Genomic DNA, 20296 nt, shown 5'->3' with positions numbered 1-20296 from the left:
GAACAGAATGCAAAAAGATGACTGTTAATTCTCTCCTGTTTAAATGGTTTAATCCAGACCTCCTCTCTGGAGCCAGCCCAAGATGTTAGCATAGGAAACAAGAAGACAACCTCACTGCTTGCTTCCTTAAAGGAGGGGAAAGAAACGTTCTGTTTGCACAGCCGGGGAGCATGCAGGGGGGTGGCTTGAAATGTGTGTGTGTTGGGGACGGAGGGGGGGGATGGTAAGCGTAGCACAAGTTCTGGTTTTAATTTTTATCATTAGTGCCATGTGGCCCTCTCTTCCTTCAGAGGGAAGAAGTTCCCTGGCCAGCCATGCGGCTGTTTCCTTTGAATGAGAGAGCGCTCGATGTTCGTGGAGCTGCCTTTTGTAGAATTGGCCTTATTTACCAATACATAGCTGGGCATCACAGGCCAGGAGGCACTTCTGTGAGGTGGCAGAAGACAGATGGCAGAAGACAAAGATGGCTTTGTCCTTGTATCAGACTCTCAGAGGGAACCCTGCAGCCCGAGTTTATCTCTTTGTACGTCAAGAAAACAGGATCCCAAATGACGTCCTTTCGTCCCTTTAGCATCCAAACAGCCCCACTGCTGCCCTGCCCAGTTTCCTGCTTCTACAAAATCAAGGAGGTAGAACCAAAGATGTATACACAATGCAGGTATATATCCAATATCTTTACCAATTTTTTTAAAGTGCAAAGTGCAAAATGTAAGTCATGCAATTCTCAGTACCCGAGTAATACAATACAGTTACAACAACCATCAATCAAGAACCAAATCATACATAGAGATAAATAACAATATACATGTCAGCTTTGTTCCGCTTTCCGCAAACTGTGTGACTAGGACTATTATGTGCATACAAATTGAACGAGCTGCCAGGGTGTCTAAGCTCAACCAGGAGAATGATGGATGGCAGAGTTTCCAAGAAGTCTAGAACCTTGTATGTCCTTATGGTTTCTTGAAACATGAACCGAAGGTTAAAACGTGTAGGAAAAGAAGGCACATATAGACTAACAGCGCAATCCTATGGCCGGCCCCAACGCCGGCGTGCCTGCACAGACGGAGCAGTGGCGCCACCAGGCCGTATCCTGTGCCAGCGAAGTGCAGCGGCGCCAGCCCCGGCAGCAGCGCAGAGATGCAAATTGGGAGAACCAGAAAGCATTGTGGGCGGGCTTGATGTGCGGCCACCGCCGGGCGCAGCCAAAGGGCGCTGTTCCCCACAAGCAGCAGGGGGAGGGGCCAGGATAGGCGCAGCCAATGGGCAGCACGCGATCCCGGCCAGGCCCCAGAGCAGCAGGCAAATAGCGCCCATGCCGGCAGACCACCCCGGCTCGTGCGTTGGGCGGGGCTCACAGTCGGGAAGGAGAGGGGTGGGCGTGGTCCGAGGAGCCTTTCCACCGTTTGCCCAACGCAGCGCCAAGTCCGTGGCGGCCGTGTCCAGAGAGGTTGGCATGGGATTGGCAGGTGCCCTGCCATGAGGAATCCAGGGCAGCAGCCAGTCCCGGCAGTAGGGAACAGCCACCAAGTCACGCCCAAGGGGAGGGTGGGCCTGAGGCCGCCACCAAGAGGCAGAAACAGCGGGCCCGCCCCATCCCCGTCCCAAGCCAAAGACCACAGACACCCGTTGCACAGAAATCAGCCTTTATTATTATACCATCCCACCTCCCCCAGCAGACGTGAGGAAGGAGAGGCGTGTTGGAGAGGGTGGGTGTCAAGGGACCATGGGGAGGCAGGGCTGGGCAGAGCCCATTTGGAAGGACAGGCAGCCAGGGGCCCATGACCAGGCCCGCGCTGACAGCACATCCCTTCCAAAAGGGAGGGGGGGGAAAGAGAAGGATGCACAAGGACTGGCCAGGGGCCGCTCTGGCATGTCTTCCATATCGCCCTGACGCACCTGCCCTGCCTGGCATGCCGCCCTGAGTTGGGGTGCTCGCGCAACTTGCCATTGGGTGGGCCCTCCCCCTCCCCCTCCCCCTCCCAGGGTCTGGGGTGGCCACTCAGCTTGCATGGCCCGGGCGGGGGGGGGGGAAGCACTGGTAGCCAGCCAGGGGACCCCGGGCTTCTGCGTTTCGGCCACTTTGTGCGGGTGGCGTACTCCTCCACTGCCCCTGTGGGCGGGGCCAGCGGCCTGCCCTGCAGGATTGGCGGGGCTGTCAGCCTAGGAGTGGGTCCCCCCCCCGCAAGGCAACGCAAACGGCCACGGATGCTGAAAGCAGGAGACGGCGCCGGGCCAGGGCGGAGCCACGCGCAGCCTCGGACACACCCCACCCCTCCCAACAACCATGGCATGTTGGCGTGGGAGGCTGGCAACTGCCCCGCAGGATTGGATGTGAGGCGGGACACCGCGGGGTGGAGGGTGTTGGAATGACCAATGGGGCTGCCGCAGACACCTGAGGGGCTGGACCCACTTTGGGAGGCAGCCGCTCATGGGACTTTGTTGCTGTGGCTGCGGCTGCAACGGGAGCGACCCTCCCCAGGCGCACGAGACCTCCTGCCTGGGATATGGCATCTGTCTGCCGCTACCCTAGTTTCTTCACTGATAGGGCTAGGGATCCAGTGAGCGGACCGTTTCCCCTGCCATCTCCCTCCCCCTTGCAGCAGCACCCCCGGCCACCCTCTCCCTGGCTTATTGGGTGCCAGCTGCTCGCCCTACCAGGGATCGAGCGCCCTCGGTGGCTCCCCCCTCCCCGCTGACATGCCCTGCCCCAACCCTCTACCTGACGTTACTGTGAGGGGAGGGAGGGGGCGGGGAGGCAGAACGGGGTCTGTCAGATACATTTGTGGCAATGTGCAGGTGGGGAGATGTGACGGGAATGTTGCGGGAGGGGCAGAGGATGAAGTCAGGCTCGCAGACACAGAAAGCAGTTGTTTTACGACTCATTTTATTGCACTGGAACAAGTGGGCTTGTTTTTAGGCTAGCAAGGGAGCCGGGGAATTCTGCACAGCCCTCCTTCCCGCTCGGCGGGGCAGGGCTGAGATGCAGGCCGCGGCGCGAAAGTGCTTCCTGGGCTGCAGCCAACCCTCCATCAGAGATGTTTGGGGAGGGAGGGACGCGGGGGAGCAGCCCTGCCCTGGACGTGCCTGCGGGAGAAAAAGACACATGTGGGCTTTGCCTCGTTCCACTGGCAAGGCAAGCCCCACACTCTGCCATCCGGGAGGATGCACATAGTCGAGGGAAACAGCAACCAGCTGATGCACGGCAGTCTGGCGAGGATGCACTCGGCCTTGGCAAGCCTTTACCTTTAAGGGAGGAGTGAGCTGGTCATAACAAACACCTGGTCGCATGTGGTTTCTGGGGCGCCTGCCTCTGAGGCGGCCAGGGGCGGCCATGGTCGCCCCCCACCCCTGTTGGGCCTCCCCCGAAGCGGCAAGTGAGCGGGTGGGGTCAGGTGAATGGGCGGTTTGCACTAATCCCCCCTCCCCTACCTCCACCTCACCTGTCAGCGCTCCGTCAGTCAACACCAGGCGGGAATACCGGAGTCAGGGTACCTGCAAGGAAACGGGAGAGGCTGCTGTAAATTCGCCAAGTGTCACTCCCTTCTCTCACGGAAGGGTTAATTTGTTTGTGCTTAGTTGGAAGCAACTAGCTTTCATGAGTCCAGTTAGATGTTGAGTTGTTCTTCCTGTCAGGGTAAAAAGGGGGTTAAGCCAGACATTTGCACTTCTTCCCTTTTATGGGAAGTGCGCCCACTTTTTCGCAAAGTCCCCCGAGTGCATTCTGTGCCTGCCACCGTGAATGCCCTCACCCCCGTTCGGTGTTCAAAGGGGCAACGCCACGCAGCACACGGACAGAGCCTCCGGCGACGTGCTCACTTACCTGAGGGTTTTGGCCGGATGTTTTGTAGGGCGTGGTCGCAGGTGATTGGGTGCGGAGAGGGGGGCTCGTCTACGCCGGGCGCGCACGCTGATTGGTCCCCGGGATAGTTCGCATCCTATGCTCCTTCGGGCCATGGAGGTGGGGCTGGGCGCTCGGAGAGGGGGCCGGTTTTTCACCGTTCCATGAGTGCCTATGGGCTACGCCTTCTTTTTCCTTGGCGTAGCTTTTTTGCGCCGCTGTGGGCGTTCCCGCTTCTGGAGGGGCTTAGGGAGCGGACTAACTCTGGCCCCACCCTCCCCCCACGCCGGCGCAGGGCTCTACGCCACTCCTACGCCGCTGCCCGGGCGCCTGAGGCTTGCGCCAGTGCAAGCCCGCCGGCGGGCCAGCGCCGCGTCCCAGCGCGGGCGGAGGGCGACTTACGCGGGCGTAAAGCCCAGATACGCGGTCGCAAGCCTTAGTTCGGTTCCTATTCACTTTCCCCGCCCTTCTTAGGATTGGGCTGTAAGGCTTGAATTGATGAAGTGCTTCCGGTCTGATTATCTTTATGCCCAGGATGAAGTGAGCTTTTTTACTCACGAAACGGGTTAATAACAATTTGCCTGCAAACTCCCGCCGGCATTTTTTAAGCATTTATTCCATTTCTGGACCGTGAATGAACAAACACCTTGCACAGTCTCCCCACCCACTGGCTTCTTTCATTGTATTTAGCATTTGCACTTTAAAGTTTCAAATGAATTCCGGACGGTGAAGATTCATGTTATAAACGGATGGACTTTGTGATTTTGGAATTGTGACGATTTGATATTCTAACGGATGGACTTTGTAAATTGTATTTTGTAAATGTATTTATGATGCATGTTAAATTTATTTAGCACTTTTGCACCTTACACTTTGGAAGAATATATACAATTAATTTCTAGTTTTGTGTATCCCCGGTTTGTTGGGTTCTCACTACCTGGAGGCTGGCAACCCTACTCTCCGCTTTCCTCTGCAATTTGGCTCACTTCCTCCTTGACGTGACCCAGGGGCCTGCTTTTATAGAGGCTTCCTAGGTGGGCCCTGCGCCCCTCGCCCCAGGAACACCGCCTGGGCGACAACTGCTATTTCTGCATGCTTCCTGTCCCTCCCCCTGCTACCCTGAAATCCTTCCCTGTGGACTGATCTGGCCATGTTTTGGCAACTCGACAAAGTGGCTTCTTAAAGGGAGAGTGACTGCAATCAAGATAGAAACAACAGCTCTCTCAAGTTCAGTATAAATCAATGTATCATCAGTGTGTAAAGTGCTCTGTGCTCTATATAAATACCACATCACAAGATCATCAAAAGAATCAATACAGCTTATCAAGAGTATTACATACCACCAAACAATAAAGTTACAATTCATTCACAACACCTGAGGTGTGTCCGGTAATCAATTTAAAGTACAGTCCATGTGAGTTCCAATATTCACTTCTTATTGCACTAGCCAGTTGTTCCCCCGTTAGTTCAAGACAGCTGGATTAATTAAAGAAGAGCTCCATGGCATAATTATTCTGTCATCCAGCCCAGCAGTCTCCGTAGAGGAAAAAATGGTTCCAAACTTGCCTGACAAACTGATGACTCGGGTTGTTTCGCACACACACAAGCTTTTTCAAGGGCAATGGGGAAAGTATATGAACGTATTTCAAGCACCGGGCGTACTCCTTTCACTTACTGACGGGTGCCATAACAGGAATGTTCATGCCACACTTCTACAGCGTCTGTGCAGCTTCCATATGCACAGAACCGATCAGAAACTGCTGGAACTCTTGAGTGCAACTCTACGGGTTCCAGTCTGCTGCAAGAGACTGGCCACCAGACTGCTGCACCTTTCAGATGTTTAGCTTTCTCACACCTTCCAAACTACAACACTGCTGTGTGTGTGTGTGCTTGCAACTGTCATTGTTGCTCCATTGTTCAACTTGATCAGAGCATCTAAACCCATAACATGCCAGGTTCCAGATGGTGGGTTATAACAACTGCAGAGTGGTCCTTGCTCCATCCCCTCCAAAGCTGTAATTAAGAGAACGTGACGGAATCAAGAGAGTACAGCCACTTCCAACAAGGCCTTTAATTGCAGTTTGGGTAGATACAATGCAGATAATTCTTTTCCTTACTCCCCCCTCCTCCACCAGCCCAAGACTGCCCCAGTGGCCCATTTTCAGTCCCTCCCTTGTGCTTCTTCCGGCTGATCACTTCACCCTGCTTGCCCTCTGGCTTGGCTGTACCCAGGCTCTGGCTCCCAACATATTTGCCACTTCCAGTGGGGAATCTCCCCATGTCAATAGACACTCAGAGCACAGATAGGATAGAATAAGGTAAGGTAAATTGGTGGTAATAGAGGGTGCCATCAGGTCATAGCTAACTTACAGCTACTCCTGCTGGGGTTTTCATGGCAAGAGGCTAACAGAGGTGGTCTGCCATGGCCTACCTCTGCAACCTTAGTCTACGCTGGAGGTCTCCCATCCAGTTACTTAACCGAGGCCAAACCTGCATAGCTTCCAAAATCTGACGAGATTAGGCTTGCCTGGGCTATCCACGTCAGGGCTATAAGGTCCATTAGGATCCATCCATAAAAGCAAGAGGCAATAAAATGATTAAGCTCTAAGCAACTTGTCTAGTTGTATGATGCCTGAGTTCAGTTGATCAAGAGAGGTATGTGACTTCTGCAGACTAATGGAAGCGATTTGAAGTCTTGCTGGTTACAGGGCTGATTGAGGGCCAAGCTACACATGACAAATGACACTTGAATGGCAAGTGGATTGAGTGGAGGGCAAGTGAACAGGGAGAAATACACTTGCTGTTCAAGTGTCATTCCTCATGTGTAGCTTGACACTGAGACAGTGAGCAGGGAAGTGGTTCCTCTGGTTTCCCTTCCTCTTGCCTTTATGTCCCCTAACCTATGGCAACTTGATATCGCCTTTGCCTGCCAGAAGTCCCACCTGGCATGAAAAGACCTTAAAACCATGACCTCAAAAATCCGCTTTTTCCCTTTTGAAAAATTTTGTAACATTTAGCCTAATGAAGGGTTCTAGGAAACTCAAAATCTTGCAACACTGTGTCCTTGGGTTGGTCATTACAAAAGCTATTACGTGGCCTGTTCCCCCAGACTTACCTGAGATTTCCACAGGCTCACAGCCCTTAAAAAGAAAACGGCTGTTAAAAAATGCAACAGAACCCAAACAGCCTCAGAATGCCTGGGGGGGCGGGGGGGGGGCTCCTCTCTCCGCCCTCAAGTGGATTCCCTTGGTCACAATAGCATGGGGGAAGATCCCCCCCCCGCATTTTTACTGCTTCAGGTGCACAGAATACTCCAATTTTCAGTAGCTGCTGTCAAATGCAGATGTGGAGGTTGTCCTAAAACAGTGAAACAGAGTATGGGTTGGGAACGAGAGTGAGGATTGTAATTTTTATTTTTTAACATGCTCTCCAGTTCCCTGAGCAGTGAGCAGAGATGCAATCTGTTTCCTCTTGGCAGAACCCCTCCCCATGAGTATATAGCCAAAAATTAAAAATAAGATGTGTTTGGGAGGAACGGAAGAAAAAATGGGGCACAGCCAAGGAGCATTCTTAGAGACACTGATGGGGGCTCAGCAGTGTTTTCAGCAGCATAACTACATGTGTGTGTGCTCGCATGCGCATCTGCAACTGCTGAAGCTGTATCTCAAAAAGATCTGATCCGGTCCAACTTGATACTTGATACAGTTTTCTGGTTCATATCCACAAAGAGGGAGCCTATAACAAGACCTCAATAAATTTGGTTTGGTGAGTCTATTTTGACTTCTCTTTCTGATAATGGGATGCAAATATAAAACATTCAATGTTAAAAGCATTTAAATAGACTTTCTTGGTGTGGGTGGCATCAGGTGTTTTGGGACCTTAGACAGAATATTGTGAAACCCTTCGGCTCACTTCCTTTAGAGAGGAAAAATTCATTTGGAGCGGTTTTCATAGAGCTCTTGTGGTCTCCTCTCCAGGCACTATTGAACTCCACACCTGCTTAGTTTTAGCTATGCTAAAAAATCGGGGCTTTCTTGACCTGGGTCAAGAAATGACCACGGGCAGGCAGGTTAGAACAAGCAGCCTCCCCTTCTGTCAGCCTCTCTCTTTCTCTCTGTGGCCACTTCCCAAATCCCCCAGCCCAAGGAGCAAACGTTCCTGCAGCTGGTCTCAGCATAGCTGGGTTACTGTTCAAAGCCCCTTTCCATTGCAGGATCTAGAATGTACAGCCAAACACAGCCCAACCCTTTCCCCCCCCCACACACCTTGATCCAGGCCCACAGTTCCCAGCAAACCCTGGTTACGTGGGGGAAATGCACAATTTAAAGTAGGTTCTGACAGCATCGAGAAGACATTCTTGTTTATTTTGCCAGTTCTCAGCTAAGGCTGTATCAACCTGGAGGGGATTTTCCTGTCTTGTCTCCGAATGCAACAGGTTCTTCCAATGCATCCACACGTTGCCATCCTCTAATTGTCAGCTTTCCATGTTCTCCCTATCCTTGGTTGGCTCTTTCTCAAATCTGGCTTCATGCAATCTTTCTAGAAAGATGTTTGGTGATGGGACCTGCCCTGGATTTGCATGCACAACTTATGTTGGCTGAAGGAAATGGTACATGGTTGTCAGCTGCATTATTTGAGCCCAGATGGGCTCCAAACAATCAGGGCAGTACTGCAGACTCAGAGGTGGGAAATTCAAGAATCAAGGCTCTTTCTGATGATAGCTTTGACTCTTAAATAGGTTGCCAGGTATCTGGTTTTCACTCAAACTGTCCAGTATTTTTGTGGACCATCTGGGAGAAATGGAGTTAAAACGAGTGGCTAACACAAGCTGGAGGCAGCACCAGCAGGCCTTCGTGCTCCATCTCCTCCCACTCCCCCCTGCTTCCAGGCAGCTCCATTGCTCACTGGCTTGCCTGCCCAACCTGACCGCCCAGCCTCCTGCATGCTGCTGCCAGAGAGTGGCCAGCCAGCCCAGCCTCCTGTGTGCCACCACCAGGGAAGTGGTTATCCAGCCCACTATCCTGGCCTCCTGTGTGCCACCAGGAGGGTGGCCAAATAAGACTCAGACACTGCAAAACCTGCCCAGCTGTGGGATGGTGTAATGATGTCACTTCTGATAGTCATAGATCCAGAGGAGTTAGCCATGTTAGTCTGTAGTAGCAAAATCAAAAAAGAGTCCAGTAGCACCTTTAAGACTAACCAACTTTATTGTAGCATAAGCTTTCAAGAATCACAGTTCTCTTCGTCAGATGCATGGAGGGCAAGAAGAAACATGATTTTACTTCTGATAGTGATATCATCACGCTGAGATTGGGCGTGCTTGCATGAAGGAGTCTACATTAGGGGTGTGCAGTTCGGTATTCTGATTAGGTTAAAAATACCAAATCAGGGCCGTTTCAGTTTTTTTCAGTATTACTGAAACTTTTTCTGAATACCGAAAAATTTCAGTAATACTGAAACAGAGATTACCGAAACGATTCGGCCATTGTTTTCAATGAGAAAACCTTCTCCCGGCTTTCCGGGAGTCTGGGGGGGGGTGGCATTTTCTGTCCAAATCACTCCACACTTGGTGGAGACCTTCTCCTAACTCTCCTCTAACTACCCCCCAAGAAACATACCCTCCTTGCATTTGACGAAGAGAACTGTGATTCTCGAAAGCTTATGCAACAATAAAGTTGGTTAGTCTTAAAGGTGCTACTGGACTCTTTGATTTTACTTCTGATAGTGATATCATCACGCTGAAATTGGGAGTGCTTGCATGAAGCAGTCTACATTGGGGAGTACCACATCCCCCACCACCCCAATTCAGTATTTTTTAGGAAGCCATTGAGCAACCCTACTCTCAAAAACTCATTGCCTGGAAATCTTGTTGGTCTTTAAGGTGCTCCTGGTCCTGAATCTTGCTCTTCTACTACAGACTAACATGGCTGCCCACCTGAAACTGTGGTATGTTAATATCCTGGCACAAGACTATCCCAGAAATTGGAAGAGAGGAATTAGATATGGAAGCACCCTAGGACGGTAACCCTCAGAGACTCAAGGTGTGCATAATGCAGGAATTGTAATTGTTATGTTATGTTTAGAATGAGGATGCAGAGAGTGCCCTTTAAATTCTATCCACTGTAAACCAGATAGTGAAACATTACCCCAGAACAGGTTGAAACCAGTTCTTATGAGACAGGCAGATAAGAAGAGCATGAAGCCAATTCTGGGGAAAGACTTTGGTTGGACAATGAGACCCCCAAGAGGGCTGAGCAAAGCCCATAAAACCCACTCCAGGAAAGCCTCTGGGAAGCATTCGGCAACTGTTCGTCATGGCGGCACCCTTCAGTGACAAAGCATTTTACGCTCAGCATTTTGACCCCAAAGGTTATTTGGAAACGTATTACTCTTTCAGCTCCGAGAAAGAAGCAGAAAAGGCCTTAATAACCTTTACTCTGAACGCTCTTCACAAGACTTTCACTGTGGGTAAGCATAGATGGTTGTGTGTCCTTTCCACAGGTCTTGCAAAATAGATTTCCATGGGATAAAATTTGTCAGACTGGAGTGACTGCTCCATCATATCATGCATGGGTCACTGACTTTTCAGCTGCCTATCTTGGTTGTGATAAAAAAATTTCAGCAATAAATATCTCAAAGTGCCGCTACATTTGGCAGATTAAATTTCTCTTAAAGGTAGAACCACCTGTTTTTTCCTTACATTTAGCAACCCAGTTATCTGGGCCGGCTCGAATATTGTTTTATTTTTGTACCTTGCCCTATTCCTCAGGGTGTGTGTGTGTGTGCAAAGCAGCTTACTTTATTTCCCCGTCCTCCATTTTATCTTCACAATGATGGACAGCCAGATACCGCTCTGGAAAATCTATCCAGGGCTTTGGGGGCTTTGACTGGCTGGTGGAAACATAGCAGATTAAAACTGAATCCTATAAAGACGGAGGTCCTTTACCTGGGCCATGGACTGACAGGTTCTGAGATCCAACTCTTGATGGGGCACCACTGATGGCTGTTCCAGTGGTGAAGAGTTTGGGCATGGTTCTGGATCACAACAATTGCCAAATCCGCATTTTTTCATCTTCATCTGATCAGGCAACTTGTTCCATACCTCTCAGCCCACGACCTAGCTACAGTTAATTTAATTTAATTTAATTTAATTTATTACATTTATATTCCGCCCTCCCCGCTTTCGCAGGCTTAGGGCGGATAACAAATACAAACATGTTTAAAAACATTTAAAAACATTAAATAATACATTTAAAAACATTTAAAAACATTAAATATAACAATTCATGCTGCATAGTGGTTCATACATGCCTCTGTGTTTGCATAGGGGTGATGGTTTAACCCCCCCTTCACGGGGGGGGCACTGCCCGGCGTTAGCCATATGCCTGGCGGAATAGCTCTGTCTTACAGGCCCGGCGAAATGCAAGCAAATCTTGCCGGGCCCTTGTCTCACAAGACAGAGCATTCCACCAGGTCGGGGCCAGGACTGAAAAGGCCCTGGCCCTGGTCGACGCCAGGCGGGCCTCCCTAGGACCAGGGACACTTAAAAGATGTTTTCCACCAGAGCGGAGAGTCCTCCGGGGCTCAAGTGGTGAGAGACGGTCCCTCAGATACATCGGTCCCAGTCCGCGTAGGGCTTTGTAGGTTAACACCAAAACCTTGAACCTGATTCGGTACTCCACTGGCAGCCAATGCAGCTGGCGTAGCACTGGTGTAATATGCTCCCACACCGGTGCTCCAGCAATGACCCGCGCTGCTGCATTCTGTACCAGCTGTAACCGCCGGATCAGGCCCATGGGAAGCCCAGCGTAGAGCGCGTTACAGTAATCCAACCTAGAGGTGACCATTGCTTGGACCACTGTAGTCATGTCACGGGGAGACAAATAAGGGGCAAGCTGCCTGGCCTGCCGAAGATAATAAAAGGAAGACCTGGCAACTGCAGTGATCTGGTCCTCCATCTTCAAGGAGGAATCCAGAATCACCCCCAGGCTCCTAACCCTCGGGGCCAGTGTAAGTGCTGCCCCATCAAGTGTAGGAAGCCGAGGTCCCAAAGCCATCTCCCCATGACCCACATACAGGACCTCCGTCTTCGTGGGATTCAATTTCAGCCGACTTTGTCTCAACCAACCAGCCACAGCCTCAAAAGCACGCTCCAGGGCATCAGGGGCCGATCCAGGCTGCCCGTCCAACAACAGATAAAGCTGGGTGTCATCCGCGTATTGGTGACACCCAAGCCTGATACTCCGCACCAGCCGGGCAAGGGGGCGCATATAGATATTAAATAATAATGGAGAGAGTATCGCTCCCTGTGGCACACCACAAACCAGTGGCCTACGAGATGACACCCTCTCCCCGAGCGCCACCCTCTGTCCCCGATCATGGAGAAAGGAGACCAGCCACTGCAGTGCTGTCCCCTGAATCCCCACATCGGCAAGGCGGTGGGTCAAAAGCTCATGATCGACCGTATCAAACGCTGCTGACAGATCCAGCAAAATCAGCAGTGCTGATCCGCCCTGATCCAGATGTCTGCGGAGATCGTCTGTGAGGGCGACCGGCAATGTCTTGACCCCATGTCCCGGGCGGAAACCAGACTGGAAGGGGTCTAGGGCTGAGGTCTCCTTCAGGAAATTCTGCAGTTGCTTCTCTGCCACCCGCTCAATCACCTTCCCCAAAAACGGAAGGTTGGAAACTGGTTGGTAATTGAGCAGGTCAGCAGGATCTAATGATGATTTCTTCAGAACAGGCCGTACCACAGCTTCCTTCAGCGCCTTGGGAAAAACCCCAGAGCTCAAGGACAGGTTTATAATCGCCTCCAAGGAATCCCGAAGCCCGTCAACACTGGCTTTCACCAGCCATGACGGGCACGGGTCCAAGGGACACGTGGTAGGCCGTACCACATGCAGAATCCTGTCCACCTCTTCCCCGAAAAGAGGGCTGAAATGATCTAATATGGGTCCCGAAGACGGCCAAGGGGCCTCTAGTTCATTTACTGTATCAACTGTGGCTGGTAAGTCGCGGCGGAGAAGCAAGATCTTATCAGTAAAAAAGCTCGCAAAAGCCTCACAGCTTATCTCCAAATTCAACTTTTGATGGTCTCCACCTGATTGGGAGACCAATGAACGGACCACATTAAATAATTTAGCTGGGCGAGAGCTAGCTGATGCGATGGAAGCTGCATAATACTCTTTCTTCACAGCTTTCACCGCCATCTCATAGGACTTCATAAACAGCCTATAAGATGTTCTTGCTTCCTCGTCACGAGATCGCCGCCACACGCGTTCAAGTCGTCTTAGCTCCCGTTTCTGTTGCCGCAGCTCCTCTGTATACCAAGGAGCCCGGCGATTCCGGCAGCGAAGAGGACGACGGGGGGCGATTTCATCAATGGCCTCAGAGAGCCGGACTTGCCAGCCCTCCACTAGCTCATCTAATGAACCACCGTGGAGCATTGGTTCCCGCAGAGCATTCTGGAACCCAATTGGGTCCATAAGTCTCCACGGGCGAGCATAAATTTGCTCACCGCCCTTGCAGGAGGGGGGTGGCACGCCCAGTCGGGCCTTCACAACCGCGTGGTCTGACCATGGCACCAACTCTACTTTATCCAGAACCACATCCAATCCCATCCCGAAGATCAGATCTAGCGTGTGGCCTGCTTCATGTGTGGATGCCGATACAAATTGAGAGAGTCCCAGTGTTGCCATGGCTAACACCAGGTCCGTGGCCTGTATCGAGGTGGCATCATCTACATGGGCATTGAAATCCCCCAGCACCATCAACCTGGGGTACTCCAAGGCCCACCCAGCAACCACCTCTAGCAGGCGCGGTAAGGCGTCTGCTGGTGCGCTGGGTGGTCGGTACACCAAGCAGACAGCCAAACTCTCCTCGGCATTCCACACCAGGCCCACACAATCAATGCCAGAGATCCATGCAACGGTCACCTCCAGGCTGGACTACTGCAACTTGCTTTAGGCTGGGTGCCCTTGGGTCTGCTCTGGAAACTACAACTGGTCCAGAATGTAGAGGTGCGTATCTTGACCGGTACTCAATTCTAGTCACATATAACACTGGTTTTGCACCAGCTGCACTTGCTCCCAGTGGAATTCCAGATCAGGTTCAAGGTTCTGGTCTTAACCTTCAAAGCCCTTAGCAGACTGGGACCAGCATACCTACGGGACCACTTCTCACCATATGTTCCCTGGAGGCTGCTCCGTTCAGCAGACAAACGTCTACTGGTGGTCCCTGGCACTAGAGAAGTTTACCTTACCTCAACTTGGGCAAGGGCCTTTTCAGCTCAGGCAACAACCTGGTGGAATTCTCTGTGGCATCCCAAGCCCAGTCAGATATACTATCTTTCCTCTGGGCCTGCAAGACAAAAAAAGTTCTGCCAGGCATACGGGGATTGAGGCAAGTGGACCTCCTGCCACGAGGGGAAACGTTGTCCCCCCCCCCCAGCCTATTTTCATCTAGTAGCTGGCCACCCTGCCCTACAGATTTTTTACTTCTGGTGGATGTGCAACATGGTTGCGTGTGTTACAGAGTGATTGATTTTTAATTTATGCTACCATGTTTTTATTGTATTTATTACTTTGTGTTTTGCTCTGAGCCTACTTGCGGGGAGAGCGGAATATAAATTCAATAAAATAAAAAATTAAAAATTAAAATGATGTGAGGAAAGTAAATGAAAGTGTGTGACTAGCACAAGGTTACCCTGCAAGCTTTCATGGCAGAATCCTAGTCCAACACCCTAACCACTATACTGCAATGGCTCTCGTATTAAGTGAACCTGAGCAACTGCCTAGAGAGCTAAAGCCTGAGATGCCAAAATGACAAGAGGAACCTTGTCTCAAAGTGGGGGATGCCCCCTGACTTTAGGGTTACCATGTTCCCACCACTAATTGGTAATTACCAGGAATTTTTTCTCTGAGAGGTCAGGTAGCAGGAGACAAAACGGGAAACACTAAAGTAAAGCTCTAGGAATTTCCCCTCCTAGTCTTTATGATGCTTTATCATAGAGACAATGGAAATCTAGAGCACCTCCATCCCAATAATTGATATGTGCTGTGGCCCATCTGCAAAAGTAAAAAGCTGGGAGAGTTAAGATGACCTCTCAGTTGCTCAAATTCCTTTTTACCTTCATCCTTGCTGGGGGCTCTGCTGCTTGGCTCGCTGGATGCCAATGAGGACAGCAGTGGATTCTGAGCCAGAAGCACCAGCGCAAGGAGCCTCGCTGCCTTCAGTGACATGCACAGGCTGCAGCCAGCACCAAATGCTCCCCTGGCCAAAGTCAGCTTGCTGGAAACCTGGGCAGGGTCCCTTCACACTTGATGTGCAAATAAAGAAAGAGTGGGACCTACCTGCCTACAGGCTGCAGCTGTTGCCAAACCCTCCCTAGATCAGGAGGCCTGGGAGTCTTATGAAAGCCTTTGACAACAGCTGCATCTCATGGATCGGCTCCATCTCCTCTTTGCTTCCTTGAACCTATGTAGCTGTAGCTGCAGCAAAACAGATTCTTGCAAAAAGCTCATTTTCCTCTATTGAATTGGGGGGGGGCAGTGCTAAAAGGGGGGTAGCACGGTTGCCTTGGGCAGCAAAAAACCTTGGGCTGCCCCTGCCAATTAGACACCTCCTGCTTAAGCAGCCAGATCCATCACCTGTCTCCCGCAGGCCACCAACTGCAGAGCCGGACAAGCTGCCTCCTCAGCCTGTGTGCCCTTTGCAGCTGCAGAGGAACTCTGAGTCGATGCTGTGTGGGCAGCTCCCCTTCCTCATGAGCGTGTGCATGAGGCCCTCCAACCCCTGCCCTGCCCTTCCCTTCCTCCTGCATCACTCCAATCACATAAGACACAAAGGCACCTCTGGAGGTGCACACTGCACTCTTGAGCAATCACGATAAAATCAAGTGTGGACAAATGCCTCTCACCCAAGAATACACCCCAATATTTCACTAAGTCTGACTGCACACTGTGTATGCTCAGGAGCACAGCTGCAAACGCATAGCTGGCAGAAATGTGGGGGTTGAGGGAAGGTGCCATCAAGTGCCAGGCACAGAGCATTCAAGCTCTCAGTTATGCTAAGGAATCCAGCCAAAGCAGGTCAATAGTTTACTGTCCCATGCTGTGCTGAAAAGTGACTCCCAGGGACAGAGAGGGGAACAGCCAAATTGCTAGGACATATTTGCTTCCCCCTGGGACAGGAGCATTTAAATGATGCCAGAGAACAGACTCTCCCTGGTGGAGATTACAAATTCTCAGGGCCCAGAGAATAAGTTCTTTTACTCTCTGCTATGGCTATGGGGTTGGACTAGATGACTCTGGTGGTCCCCTTCCAACCGTATGATTCTGGCCAGGGAGCCACATGCCACGCAGGACTAAGCCACTTGATATGCATACTAAGTTTGTTACATGGGTTAGTTTGGAGAGAAATGCCAGCTGAGAATCAAACTTGTTTGGAAGCCATATTTGCTGACCTAGGAGCTCTTCCTTGGCCTAGCAGAGAAGTATGGATCAGTTGTAGCCACCCAAGAAGCATGGATGGATGAAGGAAACTCTGTAGGGTCAGCTTGTTTGACCAACTGTGTGATGCAATGCAGGTGGCATTAAAGGAGACACCCTGATTGATATTGGAAGTGGACCCACCATCTACCAGTACCTCTCTGCCTGCGAGTCCTTCCAAGAGATCATTGCCACAGATTATACAGATGGGAACCGGGAGGAGATGCAGCGGTGGCTGAGGAAGGAGCCGGCAGCTTTCGACTGGCGCTCTATTGTGAAATATGTCTGTGAGCTGGAAGGGGACAGGTATGGAGCATGCTCTGGAATCTGGATTCTGGCATTAGCTGAGCACCCAAATTTCTGAGTGCCCCACATGTTTGGTTGTGCCCAGGGCACTCTCATCTGCCCCTCTTCATTATTGCAAAGAATCCATAAATGAACATGCATGAACTGCCCTATCAGAAGGATTTGGAAAGTTGTGTTAATGTCCAAGTTAATTTTCTATCAAAGTACAGAGTACTAAATTTCCTGAAAGATGGGCAATCTTCATAATGCATTGGCATAGCAAAAGTCCACTATACAACTGTTTGTTTTGAAAAACTGTGGTTCTTGATTTTGTTCTTTTTACATGTGAGTATGATGATGAATACACTAATAATAATAAATCTGATCTGGTGATCACGACAACAAACAGAGTATCAACCAAACTAGGAGGTGATGAAGCACCCCCACTTAGATGTCGACAGCTTGTGTAAACCAGCCGTTTAACTGTGGTGGTTTGTGATGCAGCGCTTGTCCCATTCCTCTTGTGTTCTCCTGCAGGGAAAAGTGGGCACAGAAGGAGGAGAAGGTCCGACGCAGCATCAAGCGACTCCTGAAGTGTGACGTGACCCAGCCCAACCCCTTGGCCCCGCTGTCTCTCCCTCCAGCTGACTGTCTGCTCTCCACCTATTGCTTGGAAGTGGCTTCCAAAGACCTGCCTGCCTTCCGCTCGGCCTTGAAGAATATCGGTTCTCTTCTAAAGCCCGGAGGGCACCTGATCTTAGCTACTACACTAGAATTCAACTTTTTCATGATAGGCCAGTGCCGGTTCGGTTGCCTCTATTTGGAGCAAGAAGATTTAGAGAAAGCCCTGAAAGAGGCTGGTTTTGATATTGAGTGGCTGGAGGCGACCAGGATCAGTCTTCCATTGTCTTCAATAGACGTGAAGGGGCTATGCATAGTCGTAGCCCTGAAACGCTGAAGCAAACCGATTGGGAGTTTGCAATGTGGGTAAAGGCAGGGAAAATTATGATTTTAAATTGTTATTATTGTTAGACAATACTTGCCTCTATGTGTAGTATGCTATTCCTGTAGCAGAACTGCTGGCTCTTCCTTTTGGATGAGATTGATGACTGGAGGCTTGATTAACAATAAAAATATCAAAAATATAAAATTATCGTATATTTAAAAGCCTTAGGTGCTTACCAGTGCAGAAAAGAAAATCCTCAGGAGGCAGCCAGCCAGAGGAAAAGTTTCTTCCTACCCAGGTTTGCAGAGAACAGTCAAATATTTTAAAAACAAACATCTGTAGGGTAATATAAAAAGGGAAGGACCAGTGAAGTGATATCTATGTATGTGCATAACATCCCAGAAAAAATGTTTAGGTGGCATATTGGATTGCAACTCAAGCAGGTATTGGCAAAGGTCATTCCTGCTTTCCCACCTATCCTCTTTTGCTGTGTGCTGGGCAGTTTTGGAAAGGTGAACAGGTGCAAAGAGGGAGAGGGCGGCTGCAGAGATGCTGCAGGTGGGCTGGGAAGGAATAGCAGAGGGAGGGCAAACCAGACAGGCCGGAGAAAAGGAACCCCTCCCCCAACAAGCAGGAAAGAGGGTGGAGAGAAGGAGAAAGGACAGGGTGAGAAGAAGCTGAGACAGAAGAAGGGGGGAAGAGGGGATCATGGAGGCAAGGAGAGCATTTCCGCAGGCTCCTTTGTGGATCTGCAAGCAGGGCTCTTGGAGTTGTGCCAACAGAGCAGCAGAGCCCCAGAGCCAAACTACAAGTGACGTCTTACACAGGTTGGACACTAGTCGGCGTCCCTCAAGTTTTGATGGGAAATGTAGGCGCCCTGGTTTTACAGCTTGGCTCTCCATTACAGCTGCAAGACCAGGATGCCTACATTTCCCATCAAAACTTGAGGGAAGCCGACTAGTGTCCAACCTGTGTAAGACGTCACTTTTAGTTTGGCTCTCAGACAAACAGCCCTGGAAAGAGCATTCCTGACCCCCGCCAAGTGCCACTCTAGGCAAACTCCAGAGGAATGGTGCCATTCGCAACAATCAGAAAGCAAGCATGTGCTCAGAAAGAGCCAAATGCCCCAAGATCCTACACAAAGATGGAACATTATCCACAGTTGAGTATTGACAGTGCGAGTTTGCCTGCTGGCTGGAGTAACTCCATGTTCTGTCCCATCTATCTGCAGAGAAAGAATCTCTTATAGGAGCTTAATAAATCTGGCTGATGGCTCTGCTTTGCCCCTCTTCCTGACAACAGAATGCAAAAAGATGAATATTCTCTTCTGTTTAAACAGTCCAATATAGACTTTGTTCAACCAATGTTCAATCCATAAGAGGACCCATCTTAGTACTCCCTGACTGCTAAGCTTACTTGGAAGCCTTTGGAGAGGTTCCTCATCAAAGCCTTTTGAAAGTGTTTTTTCCTTCTCCCATTCTGTTTCCTTTCCAGGAATTTTTGCTCTATGTCTTCCTCTTCAGTCTTTCCTCTTATCTTCTCCCTTCTCCATGTGCAGCTGGTTCTTTCTGCCATCCAATCCTTCCCCATAGCATCCCCGCCTGGTGATGCACTCCTCACTTCCTACATGAAAATCCTTTCCTGTTTATCCCACCACTTTTTGGTGCTCTTTTGGGGCAATCTATCACCTATCTCTTTTGGGGGGTTGGTTACTCTGGACTAGCCATAAGAAAGAAACATATTTTATGCTAAAGATAATTTTTACTGGGCACAAATAGAACTGAACACTGGGATTATGCAGATGTGAATGGTTTTATTGGATTGTCACAAGTAAACTGATCTGCATTGTTACCATTTAAACAGTTTTGTATCTCTGTCCTGGGCCGATTCCAGACGGCCCTCTGCCTCCCGAAACGTTGCGCGTCGTCGTCGTTTTCCGCGCGACGACGCGCGACGTTTCGGGAGGCAGAGGGCCGTCTGGAATCGGCCCTGGTTACTAATATTTCACTTCCCCATTTTGTAGTATGAATTCTGGAGAGGGTAATAACATTATCTGTCTCCTTTTCACCTTTCTTTCCGTTTGATTTATTGTGCTAGATTGGGAACTGTGTATACAACAGGCTCACTCAGATCAAGTGATGAATTACTGTTGGTGGTCCCCGGTCCCAGGGATGCCTGCCTGGCCTCAATCAGAGCAAGGGCCTTCTCAGTCCTGACACCCACCCGGTGGAACTCTTGGTCAGTGGAAACTAGGGCCTGCAGGATTGCTATCTTTCCACTGGGCCTGCAAGACAGATGTTTCACCAGGCAAATGGTTGAGGCTGGGTTGAGTGCGAGCTCCTCATTTAGCCATTTTTAGCCAGTCCCTTGTTGAGGAGAGAATCCAGCCCCCTCTTTCCAACTGTCTGCCAACCCTCCTAACAGGTATACCATAATCCATCCCATGGGATTTACAGGATTTATCTGATTGGGCTTCAGCATATAGACTGCAGGAAAAGTTGTTCCCTGTCAGTCAGATCCCTCAAGCCCCTCCACAGTTAACACACGAGTGTTCCAGCAGAAGTAGCTTTATCAGAATCAGTCAGTTGAGGTCTGTACTCCATCACGGAGACTGGCAGAAGTAACAATTCAAATCAAGCATCCCCAGTTATAGTTCAGTTTTCCCACCCTCCAAATGTCAGTTAGGAATTGGGTGTGAAAGCCCACAAGAGTTCTGTGAGAACCAATCTAGTTTAGACT

At 50.3% G+C, this 20296-nt stretch overlaps 1 protein-coding gene across 1 annotated transcript; it reads left to right on the top strand.

Annotated features, from left to right (window-relative positions):
* Positions 1-10066: 10066 nt before the first annotated feature.
* Positions 10067-18472, top strand: LOC129342701 (nicotinamide N-methyltransferase-like). The gene is made up of 3 exons (XM_054998600.1): positions 10067-10306; positions 16425-16632; positions 17149-18472. The coding sequence occupies exons 1-3, from the start codon at positions 10153-10155 to the stop codon at positions 17567-17569; spliced, it is 783 nt and encodes a 260-aa protein (XP_054854575.1). The 5' UTR covers positions 10067-10152; the 3' UTR covers positions 17570-18472.
* Positions 18473-20296: the final 1824 nt, after the last annotated feature.

Source organism: Eublepharis macularius, chromosome 14, assembly GCF_028583425.1.
Source record: "Eublepharis macularius isolate TG4126 chromosome 14, MPM_Emac_v1.0, whole genome shotgun sequence".
Lineage (NCBI taxonomy): Eukaryota > Metazoa > Chordata > Lepidosauria > Squamata > Eublepharidae > Eublepharis > Eublepharis macularius.
Note: the sequence above shows the minus strand (reverse complement) of the source record. Positions and strands in the feature narration are given on the sequence as shown.